Source organism: Aquarana catesbeiana, linkage group LG06 (assembly GCF_042186555.1).
Source record: "Aquarana catesbeiana isolate 2022-GZ linkage group LG06, ASM4218655v1, whole genome shotgun sequence".
Taxonomy (NCBI): domain Eukaryota; kingdom Metazoa; phylum Chordata; class Amphibia; order Anura; family Ranidae; genus Aquarana; species Aquarana catesbeiana.
In genome coordinates this window covers 63092677-63105518 of record NC_133329.1, presented here as the reverse complement: position 1 = coordinate 63105518, position 12842 = coordinate 63092677, and the positions used below count along the sequence as shown (strand labels likewise).

The window sequence follows — 12842 nt, the reverse complement described above, 5'->3', positions numbered from 1 at the left end:
TCAGTGCCCATCAGTGCAGCCTCATCAGCGCACATCAGTGACAGAGAAAAATTACTTATTTATAACATTTTATAACAGAAACTATGGCCCCTTTCACACGATAGACCCGCTCAGATCCCCCTGTCCATTTTTCAGGCGTATCTGAGCAGGCCACCTAATGACTTGTATAGCGCCACGAGTGCCAGCAATCAGTGCCCACAAGTGCCACCAATCAGTGCCCATTAGTGTGCCAGTCAGTGCTGGCTATCAGTGCCGCCCATCAGTGCGGCATATTAGTGCCTCCTCATCAGTGCCACCTAATCAGTGCCCATAAGTGCCGCCTCATCAGTGCAGCCTATCAGCGCACATCAGTAAAGGAGAAAAATTACTTATTTACAAACAGAAACTAAGAAAAACTTCTTTTTTTTTTCTAAATTTTCCGTCTTTTTTATTTTGTAAAAAATAAAAAAAAACAGCACTGATTAAATACCACCAAAAGAAAAGCTCTATTTGTGTGAAGAAAATTATAACAATTTCATTTGGGTACAGTGTTGCATGACTGCGCAATTATCATTCAAAGTGTGACAGCGCTGAAAGCTGAAAATTGGCCTGGGCAGGAAGGGGGTGAAAGTGCCCGGTAGGCAAGTGGTTAATATGTGCAGTCTGGAGGAGAAGGGAAAGGTAAGATATGAGTGAAACCTTTAAACACATGAAGACTGTCAATTAAGTTCAGAAGGGCAGTATTTTCAATATGAAACCAAGATCAAGAATATGGGGATATGATTTCAAACTAGCAGGAGGGAAGATCAAAACCCCCCAAAAAATGTTAGAAAGTATTATTTTACTGAAAGAATAGTTGATGCTTGGAATAGACTTCCAGCAGAGGTAGTGAGTCAGACAACAGTAAATGGCTTCAAACATGCATGAGACAAAACATAGATCTATACTCAGACAATATAGTAAAAAAAGCAAAAACAAAACAAAAAAGCAAAAACATGTATGAATTTTAAAACTGTCCCTGATTTGGATAAAAATGTCCCTCTGTCCCTCTGTCCTTCTCATTTGTCCCTCATTTTGGTCTGATCTGTATAGTTGTATATAAAATGCACCTTTCATCCGATTTCTAAATCGGTGCATTTGTAACATTCAAAAGCCAATATAAAGGAATAGTGCTGTAAAAAAAAAAAAAAAGAAGCATTGGTGGGTTTAACTAATCATTTTTGTTGTATAATTATCCTTTAAGGGGGCGTGGCAGGGGGTGTGTCCTATACCTACATATTTGTGCCAATAGGTGTCCCTGGTTCCCATCTCAAAAAGTTGGGAGGTATGCACTTGGTCTCTTTTCTGCTGTCACCCTTCTACGTTTCTATGTCAGTAAGTGATCCTGCCATCAAGTAATGTAATGTGCCACCAAATGACCATGCCAGCAAGTTTCAATGCCAGCAGGTGACTGTGACAATCTTTCCATGACCATCGTGAGCTGGGCCAAGCTAAGCCAAGTGTCAAAGAGATCAAAGTATATGAATCCATCTTGCAGAGAAATGACAAAAATGTGGGCTATCACACCACAACCTAACCATTCCTCAAATCAGATCATTTCCTCTACATCTCATCTTCTTCAAGCACTTCCCACTTTAACCACTTCAGCCCCGGAATATTTTACCCCCTTCCTGACCAGAGCACTTTTTCCGATATTGCACTGCGTCGCTTTAACTGACAATTGCGCGGTCGTGCGATGTTGCACCCAAACAAAATTGACGTCCTTTTTTTCCCACAAATAGAGCTTTCTTTTGGTGGTATTTGATCACCTCTGCGGTTTTTATTTTTTGAGCTATAAATAAAAAAAGAGCGACAATTTTGAAAAAAGAGCAATATTACTTTTTGCTATAATAAATATCCCAATTAAAAAAAAAAAATTTCCTCAGTTTAGGCCGATATATATTCTTCTACAAATTTTTGGTAAAAAAAAAAAAATCGCAATAAGCATATATTGATTGGCTTGCACAGAATTTATAGCATCTGCAAACTAGAGGATAGTTTTATGGCATTTTTATTATTATTATTATTTTTTTTATTAGTAATGGCGGCGATCTGCGATTTTTTTTATGACTGCGACATTATGGCGGACACACCGGACACTATTTTGGGACCATTGTCATTTATACAGCGATCAATGCTATAAAAATCCACTGATTACTGTGTAAATTGTAAATGACTCTGGCAGGAAAGGGGTTAACCACTAGGGGGCGATCAAGGGGTTAAGTGTGTCCTAGGAAGTTATTCTAACTGTGGGGGGGATGGGCTTCAACTCACATGACAGCGATCACTGCTCCCAATGACACGGAGCAGTGATCTCTGTCGTGTTACAAGGCAGAATGGGGAAATGCCTTGTTTACATCTCCCCCGTTCTGCCTCTCCACACCGCAATCGCGGGCCGCTGGCGAACATCGAGTTCCCGGGACCCTGTAAAGGGACGTACAGGTACGCCCATTTGCCTGCCTGTGCCATTCTGCCGACGTATATCTATGTGCGTCGGTCAGCAAGCGGTTAAAAAAAAATCATCACTTTCAAGGGCATTTGACAAGATCTCTTGATACTTTTTCTACGCCTAAAAATTCCAGGGGCACGTTACTTTCATAATCAACACACAAGTGATCGAGCCCAAAACCACTCAGAGAAGCTTTCCCCTGCAATCATTATTTCACTCCACTAGATGTTACAAGTCCAGGTTGAATGACAGAAGTGATAAGTGGACTTAGCAAAGTTCAGTTTGCTGGACATTCACCAAACCCAGCGGGAAATCCCCAATCCCCGAACATAGTGGCAAACCCCTCTATGGGAGGTAAACCTTGTCATTTTGAAATAGGAATAATTTAACCACGTGCCAACCGTATACTGTATATATACGGCGGCAAGGTGGCTCTGCAGCACCTGTACGTGATCCTGCACCGCTGTCTGTGTTGCGCACACGTACCGCCGGAGGCCCGCTCCCATTGTGATTAGACACAGCAGGAGCTGATCAGCGGGTACGGTGGACTTGATGTCTATGTAAACAAGACAGATCGCCGTTCTGTCAGTACAGGAGTGCTGTGTGTCTCTGCTAATCAGGGGCACCGATCCATGCCTTCTCCTAGTACAAGCACCCACAGTAGCACTAGCCTTCCCCTAGTACAAGCACTGGTCAGGCACACATTTTAATCCTTAGATCTTCCCTGATGTTTAACCCCTTCCCAGCCAGTGTCATTAGTACAGTGACAGTGCATACTTTTAACACTGATCACTGTATTAGTGTCACTGGTCCCCAAAAAGTGTCAGTTAGTCTCCCGACTGTCCACGGCAACATCGCAAACCCCGCTATAAGTCACTGATTGCCGCCATTACTAGTGAAAAAATAAATAGAAAAACAAAATAAAAATATCCCATAGTTTGTAGACGCTATAACTTTTGCCCAAACCAATCAATATACGGTTATTGGAATTTTTTTTACCAAAAATATGTAGTGGAATACATGCTGGTCCTAAATTAACGAATACATTTGATTTTTTTTTTTTTTTTTTTTGCTGTATTTGTTTTATAGCAGAAAGTAAAAAATATTGTTGTTTTCTTTTCAAAATTGTTGCTCTTTTTTTGTTTATAGCGCAAAAATTAAAAACCACAGAGGTTATCAAATACCACCTAAAAAAAGTTCTATTTGTGGGGGAAAAAAAAGGACATAAATTTTGTTTAGGTACAACGTCGCACGACCGCGCAATTGTCAGTTAAAGCGACGCAGTGCCGTATCGCAAAAATTGGCCTGGTCATGAAGGGGGGTAAATCTTGCCAGAGGTCAAGTGGTTAATGCAGCTTAAAAGGCACCATTAAAAATTCACTAATCCTTAAAATACCATGCTTGAGGGATGCCTTAACCTTGTAAGTAATGTTGTGACCACTACAATGAACTCCTGCAAATGTGACATAAAAAAACCCTGCTGCAAAAATGACAGTTACTGGCGGGTTTTGTCATGATTGGAAACAAAGCAGGAGGGGGATTCCAGGTAACGTCATTGACTAAATATGGTACGGCTCCATGCACACTGGACGTTAAAATAATGTTATAAAAACGCCAGGAGCTTTGCAGTGAGTATTTCAACGTTTAACGTTTTTTGCAATAGTGTTTTTTTTTTTTTGTGAAAACATTTTTTTTTTTTTCAGTGGATCAAAAACGTTTAACGCTGGTGAACCACGTTTTTTAGCATATATCAACGTTTATCCGTGTTTTTTTGTGGTCATAAAAATGACTCCTGAATGCGATTTTAGGGCGTTCAGAAAGCAGCCCATAAACTCCACTGCTGATAGACGTCCAAAAACATCCATGTGTGCATGGACACATAGGATAACATAGAGGGGAGTTTATGGGCTGTTAAAAAAAAAACGCCCAAACTCCCAAAAAACGGCCATTTATGAGCTCCATGCAGTGTGCATGGAGCCTAAAGATTATATTTGGTCAATTATGTCACCCAGTATCCCCATCCAGTTTGTTTTCATTATTGCAGCAGCCAGGAAACTGTCATTTACAGACAGGAGTGCAACTGGGCAGCAATATTGGTGCTGCTGGTAATGAAGTCAGCGAGTTACACGTTACTGATTTAAATTCCTAGATGATGTGACTGACATTAGATTTACAGCACGGGACATTATTTTTATATTGTTACATAAAGGATTATATACACTATATTGCCAAAAGTATTGGGACACGCACATGAACTTTAATGGCATCCCAGTCTTAGTCCGTAGGGTTCAATATTGAGTTGGCCCACCCTTTGCAGCTATAACAGCTTCAACTCTTCTGGTAAGGCTGTCCACAAGGTTTAGTAGTGTGTCTATGGGAATGTTTGACCATTCTTCCAGAAGCACATTTGTGAGGTCAGGCACTGATGTAGGACGAGAAGGCCTGGCTCGCAGTCTCCGCTCTAGTTCATCCCAAAGGTGTTCAATCGGGTTGAGGACTCTGTGCAGGCCAGTCAAGTTCCTCCACCCCAAACTCGCTCATCCATGTCTTTATGGACCTTGTTTTGTACACTGGTCCAAATCATTTAGTAGAGGGGGGATTATGGTGGGGGGTTGTTTTTCAGGGGTTGGGCTTGGCCCCTTAGTTCCAGTGAAGGGAACTCTTAAGGTGTCGGCATACCAAGACATTTTGGACAATTTCATGCTCCCAGCTTTGTGGGAACAGTTTGGGGATGTCCCCTTCCTGTTCCAACATGACTGCTCACCAGTGCACAAAGCAAGGTCCATAAAGACATGGATGAGCGAGTTTGGGGTGAGGGAACTTGACTGGCCTGCACAGAATCCTGACCTCAACCCGACAGAACACCTTTGGGATGAATTAGAGCGAAGACAGCGAGCCAGGCCTTCTCGTCCAACATCAGTGCCTGACCATACAAATGCACTTCTGGAAGAATGGTCAAACATTCCCATAGACACACTCCTAAACCTTGTGGACGGCCTTCCCAGAGGAGTTGAAGCTGTTATAGTTGCAAAGGGTGGGCCAACTCAATATTGAACCCTACGGACTAAGTGCCACTTTAAAATCCCTTTTTCCTATTATATGGGTGGGAATGTGGAGATTTAAATTGAAAAGATAGCTGAAGACCCCATTATCAGACTGAAGGTCAAGGCGACAAACGGTCCCTATTCTTGTGCTACCATGACTTATATTGGTTCTGAATACCGGTGAATTTCAATTCTGTATCCATGCACAATGGTTTTATCACACTGGGTTTACACTGCTGTCCATTGATTTCAGATCATTGTTGGACTTTGTAATTGTCTTTGGTACTCGCTCCAGCGATAATTTTTCTTTTTTTAACAACCTCTCAAAAGCACCTGTTTGGAGAAAAACAACATTTATAGGATTAGTAAATATGAATTAAAAGAGTATGGACTTACATAAAAACAAACAATCATACTCACCTGGGTGGATGCAGCATCAGTCCGATGCTACATCTGTCTACCGCCGGCTCAGCAGTGAGACCGGAACAACCAAATACCACTGATCGCTCAGTTCTCCCCTCCGCTCTGAGCAGAGAGCCGTGATTGTCAGTCTCTGGCTCTCTGCTTTGCCCCTCCAGCGCTCACTGGAGCGTTGGGCTGTGAAGGGGGCGGGAGTGGCTGGCTCGGGCTCTTGGAGAGGTTGAGCCAAGGGTCGGTCCAGACTTCTGGGTGGATACCGACCATATGAGTGACATCAGCTCACAGTGGACTTTAGCCCGCTGTCGGCTGAAAATGTAAAAAAAAAAAAACCTTTGGCCATACTTCTCCTTTAAAGGGAAGCTTCAGTCCCCTTTTTTCATGGCTCTCCCCTTGTGCTGTCTATTAGGGATGAGCCGAAACACCCCCCGGTTCGGTTCGCAGCAGAACATGCAAACAGGCCAAAAATTTGTTTGAACACGCGAACACCGTTAAAGTTTACGTAAATGGGTGACCCCGCCCCCCTCTGACACCACGCAATTTTTTTTAAAATGTTGGTTCAGGGGTCCCCTTAATATTCATACCAGACCCAAAGGGCCTGGTAATTGACTGTGGGGGAATCCCATGCCGTTTTTTTTCAATGACTGTTACGTGTATTGCAGAGACCCGACAATTCATTATAGCCGCGAGTAGTTTGAAATGACTTTTTTTTCCTTTAGAAATGTCATTTTGCTCTCGGACTATTGTAAACATGAGAAACATGCGCCCCTTTACAGGCATATATAAGACAGTCGGGATCACGCCGATGCGCGGGCATGCGCGTGCGATCCCACTCCTTCTGAGGGACGTTCCTAAATGTCCATTCAGAAGGTGGAAGCGCCCAGCTGGCTGTATATGTGCAGCGGCCGGGTGGGAGGTGGTTAAACAAGGAATTGCTAAAGTATATAGTAGATTATATATTACAGTGGAACCTTGGATTACGAGCATAGTCCTTTCCAGGAGAATGCTCGTAATCCAAAGTACTTGAATATCAAAGTGAGTTTTCCCATATAAGTCAATGGAAACAAAAATAATTTGTTCCGCATTGAGTTCAATGGGATGCAATACCGCATGCGGCCAGAGGCGGGGGGTGCCAGAGAGTCTCAGAAACGGACCAAAAGGCCCGAGCACACTTCAGCTGACCTCGGCAAACCTTGGAAAGACTCCGTTCACGAGCCTTTCCGAGGTTTGCCGAGGTCAGCTGAAGTGTCCTCGGGCCTTTCCGAACACCGATGATCGGCGCTGTTCGGCTCCGGCGCCCCCACCTCAGGCCAAAAGCGGTACTGCACACCGCTTTTGGCCTGAATCCTGCTCGTTTTGCGAGACAACATTCGCAAACCGAGTTAGGATTTTTAGACATACAGTGCTCGTTTCGCGAAACGCTCTTTAACCGCGTTACCGAGGTTCCACTGTATATAGTACAGTAATTCATAGATTATATAGTAGTGTTATATATTTATACCAGGCGGGGCGTGTGCTGTCTATTACAGAATAGGATTGTAATTTTGAGGACACCTGGTGGTTGCCTGTTGTAATTGCAGTCCAGTTCCTCACAGGAAAGTCTTACCTTTGTTAATAAAGTTTCTTATTGAACAACATAAAGTTTTTACCTCAGCTACAGAAGCCATTTTAGTTGTTATGCAGATAACTGAAGATCTTCAAATTTGCCTCTAGATACACAAATGCCTGAAAGTCTATTTATTATTTCCCGCTTTGACTTATATAAATATACTTATTTAAATATAAGCTTTCTGTATAGTAATATTTAATGTTGTACTTATTGTAAAGTGTCAGGTATAACTCCCAGATGTCATTCCCATCTATATCCAATTAAAGAGTGGGAGGGGGGAGGATACAGGGCACGAGGGTATTAGGTTTAGGCTTTAAAGTGTATGTAAACTTCTTTTACTTACTCCTATTCGTTCGGTAAATATACAATTGAATGCATTTTGTTAAATCTGTTTGATAAGTTCAATAAAATACACGTTGATTATGCCAAAAATCAGTTGAGCTTGTAACTACCTGTGCAAATCTAAAGCAGTGTGATCAGCCCCGTCCAGATCCCAGTTTAATAGATATTAAAGTAAAATGAAAGGTAACATTTGGATAGAGTGGAGAAGGATTAGAACACCTGTCAGGCTTTTATTTGCTGTCTGTGTCCCCGTTATGGAGATTCCCCCCTCTCTACTTGTTCTGTTTACCTTTATTACTGAAAGGGAAAGAAAATCCCAAGTTTTGGGTAGTCACCAGAGCAGAAATAGAAGGGAAATCGTCCAATGGGGACAGTCATTCTAGGGCTTCCCTCACTATGGTGGGATTTCTTCTCACCTCCTGTTTTGGCTCTGGGACAGGAAGTGAAGGGAAATCTCCCCAGTGAGGATGGCTAAAAACAGACAGGGGCTATAACCATCCCTTAGGCCCCTTTCACACTGGGGCGGTGGGGGCGTCGGTGGTACAACAGCGCTATTGTTAGCGCTGCTGCACCGTCGTTCTTGCAGCTGTATTCGGCCGCTAGCGGTGCGGTTTTACCCCCCGCTGGCGGCCTAAAAAGGGTTAAAATCCCTCGTACAGCGTGGCTATAGCCGCGGTATTGCCGTGGTATAGCCGCGCTGTCCCATTGATTTCGATGCGCAGGAGCGGGGAAGGAGCGGTGAATACACCGCTCCTTCCCCGCTCCAAAGAAGCGGTTTGCAGGACTTTTTTCACCGTCCTGTCAGCGCACCGCTTCAGTGTGAAAGCCCTCGGGCTTTCACACTGAACAAACAGCGGAGGCTGTTTAGGGGCGGTTTGCAGGCGGTATTTTTAGCGCAATAACGCCTGCAAACCGCCCCAGTGTGAAAAGGGGTCTTACATTGTCCAAAAAAGGAAAAATAAAAAAGTTTCGCTTTTAGTTCTATTTTAACATGAAAAATTGTCTTTCCATTTCAACCTGCAGGGCTTCAACTTTCTGTAAAATTCAATGCAATGTGGCAACCCGGAGGCATTTGGTACCCCATTGATAGACACGAAGTAAAGGGAAATTTCCCCAATGGGACACAGATGGAATAAAAAAAATCTGACAGGGGTTATAACACTCCTTTACTCTATCCAAAATGCACTAGTTCTACTTTAACTACTTCAGCCCCGGAAGATTTTACCCCCTTAATGGCCAGAGCATTTTTTGCGATTCGGCACTGCGTCTCTTTAACTGATAATTATGCGGTCGTGCGACTCTGTACCCAAACAAAATTGACATCCTTTTTTCCCACAAATAAAGCTTTGTTTTGGTGGTATTTGATCATCTCTGCGGTTTTTATTCTTTGTGCTGTAAACAAAAAAAGAAGGACAATTTTGAAAAAATCAGTTTAGGCCGATATATATTCTTCTACATATTTTCTACATATTTTTGGTAAAAAAAAAAAATTGCAATAGGCGTATATTGATTGATTTGCACAAAAGATATTGTGTCTACAAACTACAGGATCGATTTAGGGACTTTTTTTTAATTGTTTTTACTGGTAAAGGCGGCGATCTGTGATTTTTAACGGGACTGCGACATTGCGGCGGACAATTCTGACCCCAAATGACACTTTTTGGGGACCAGTGACATTATTAAATTGATCAGTGCTAAAAAAAAATGCACTGATCAATGTGAAAATGACACTGGCAGGAAAGGGGTTAACACTAGGGGGCGATCAAGGGGTTAAGTGTGTTCCCTCAGCGTGCTCTAACTGTAGGGGGGATGGGCTTACTGAAACATGACATCGATCACTGTTCCCGATCACTGGAAGCAGTAGATTCCTGTCATGTCACTAGGCAGAACAGGGAAATGCCTTGTTTACATAGGCAGTTCCCCGTTCTGCCTCTCCTCGCTGCGATCGCTGGCCACCGGCGGACATCGGGCCTGCGGGACCCGCGAGCACGCTCCTGTGGCGCGCAAGCGACCCTGCTTTTGCGGACCATCGTACAGGTACGTCGGTTTGCGCAGGAGTGCCATTCTGCCGACGTATGTCGACATGAGCAGGCCGGCAAGTGGTTAAAGAGGTTCTAAAGACATATATTTATTAAAATATCACACATGTTATATTCACCTGCTCTGTGCAATGGTATTGTACAGAGTGACCCCGAATCTCCTCTTCTGGGATCCCCTGCTAACAAACTTGGCTTCTCCTCTTCTCAGTGCCAACCAATAGCAAGTGCTTGCTATTGGGGCAGACATGTGGTATGTCTATAGACACACATAGTGTGGCTCAGCCCCGCCTCCTGCTTTCTGCTCACATGATTTGACTAACGTCAACAGGAACCAATGGCACCTGCTGCTGTCAGCCAGTCTGTGAGAGAAGGAAGAGGGGAGAGAAGACTGTCAGACAGGCACAGCCCTGGATCGATATAGGACTCAGGTAAAAATTTAAATAATGGGGGGGGGGGGGTGCACAGTGGCAAAACATTTTTTTTACCTTAATGCAGGTAAAAAATGTTTTAGCTTTAGAGCCCTTTCACACTGGGGCGGTGCGGGCGACGGCGGTAAAACTGCGCTACCGTCGTACCCCCCGCTAGCGGCCGAGAAAGGGTTAAAACCACCGCAAAGCGCTGCTGCAGCGCTATGTCGGCGGTATAGCCACGCTGCCCCATTGATTTCAATGGGCAGGAGCGGTGTATACACACCGCTCCTTCACCGCTCCAAAGATGCTGCTAGCAGGACTTTTTTTAGCGTCCTGCCAGCGCACCACTCCATTGTGAAAGCACTCGGGGCTTTCACATTGGAGTGTGAGGAGTGGCTCTTTCAGGGTGCTTTGCAGGCGCTATTTTTAGCGCTGTAGCGCCTGCAAGGTTCCCCAGTGTGAAAAGGGTCTTAGAAGCACTTTAAGCGGGATAGCAGGCACACGCGTGCAGCTGGAGGCACGCGCACGCGCCCGCTGCACTGCGGGGGTGCCGATACTCGTGGCCAACGGTCGCAATGACTGCCAGCCACGAGCGATCACGGCCACGAGAGGCAGAACAAGGACGTGTGTGTGTAAACACATAAATCCCTGTTCTGTTCTGTGAGGAGTGTGTTCCTAATAGCTAGGAACCACGATCTCTCATCTTCTCTAGGTCAGTCCCCTCCCCCTACAGTTAGAAACACACAGGGAACACAGTTAACCCCTTGATCGCCCCCTAGTATTAACCCCTTCACTGACAGTAACATTTTTACAGTAACCAGTGCATTTTTATAGCACTGATCGCTGTATAATTGCCAATGGTCCCAAAAATGTCTCAAAAGTGTCCGATGTGTCCGCCATAATGTCGCAGTCCCGATAAAAATCGCAGATCGCCGCCATTACTAGTAAAAAAAATAATAATAAAAATGCTATAAATCAATCCCCTATTTTGTAGACACTATAACTTTTGCGCAAACCATCAGTATACCAATCAATATACGCTTATTGCAATTATTTTTACCAGAAATATGTAGAAGAATACAAATGGGCCTAAACTGAGGAAAAATTTGCTTTTAAAAAAAAAAAAATGGGGATATTTATTATAGAAAAAAGTACAAAATATTGTGTTTTTTTTCAAAATTGTCACTCTTTTTTTGTTTTTAGCGCACAAAATAAAAACCGCAGAGATGATCAAAAACCACCAAAAGAAAGCTCTATTTGTGAGGAAAAAAGGACATCAAATTTTGTTTGGGTGCAATGTCGCACGACCGCGCTATTGTCAGTTAAAGCAAAGCAATGCTGAATCGCAAAAAATGGCCTGGTCATTCAGCAGCCAAATCTTCCGGGGCTGAAGTGGTTAATGAAAGAATGAATACACAGTGCGTGCAACTTGATATAATGTTAGCATTGATACAATGTTAGCTAATTTTTTATGTGGACCGTGGAGTTTTTCTTCTTCTTTTCTGTGTCACTATGGCGCCTTTCACACTGGGGCGGTGGGGGCGTTGGCGGTACAACAGCGCTATTTTTAGCGCTGCTGTACCGTCGTTCTTGCAGTGGTATTCGGCCGCTAGTGGTGCGGTTTTAACCCCCGCTGGCGGCCGAAAAAGGGTTAAAATCCCTCGTATAGCGTGGCTATAGCCGCGGTATTGCCGCGGTATAGCCTCGCTGTCCCATTGATTTCAATGGGCAGGAGGGGTGAAGGAGCGGTGAATACACCGCTCCTTCACCGCTCCAAAGAAGCGGTTTGCAGGACTTTTTTCACCGCCCTGCCTGCGCACTGCTTCAGTGTGAAAGCCCTCGGGCTTTCACACTGAACAAACAGCGGAGGCTGTTTAGGGGCGGTTTTCAGGCGGTATTTTTAGCGCAATACCACCCGAAAACCGCTCCAGTGTGAAAGGGGCCTAATGGTCTAGGAAAACTAAAGTGGTTTGGGGTAAATCTTATATGTCTTTTTAACCACTTGCTCACTGGGCACTTATATCCCCCTCCCACCCAGGCCAATTTTTAGCTTTCAGCGCTGTCGCAATTTGAATGACAATTGCACGGTCATTTTACACTGTACCCATAGGAAATTTTTATCATTTTTTCACACCAATAGAGCTATCATTTGGTGGTATTTACTACTGGGGTTTTTATTTTTTGCTAAACAAAAAAAGACTGAAAATTTTGAAAAAAAAAAAATCAAAAAAGAGTTTTCATAGTTTGTTATACAACTTTGCAAACAGGTTATTTTTCTCCTTCATTGATGTGCACTGATGAGGCTACTCTGATAGGTGGTACTGATGGGCACTGATGAAGTGACACCGGTGGGCACTGATAAGGTTGCACTGATGAGGCTGCACTGATAGGTGGCACTGATGGACACTGATAGGCGGCACTGATAGGTGGTACTGATGCGCACTGGTAGGTGGCACTGATGGGCACTGGTAGGTGACACTGACAGGCAGCACTGATAGGTGGCACTGATGACGA

At 44.0% G+C, this 12842-nt stretch overlaps 1 gene segment (V, D, J or C); it reads right to left on the bottom strand.

Annotated features, from left to right (window-relative positions):
- Window positions 1–5510: 5510 nt before the first annotated feature.
- LOC141148557 (Ig mu chain C region-like) overlaps window positions 5511–12842 on the bottom strand; it is a 70924-nt gene continuing 63592 nt past the window's right edge. The window contains 1 exon segment of the C gene segment in view: window positions 5511–5844. Coding sequence covers window positions 5729–5844 — 116 coding nt within the window.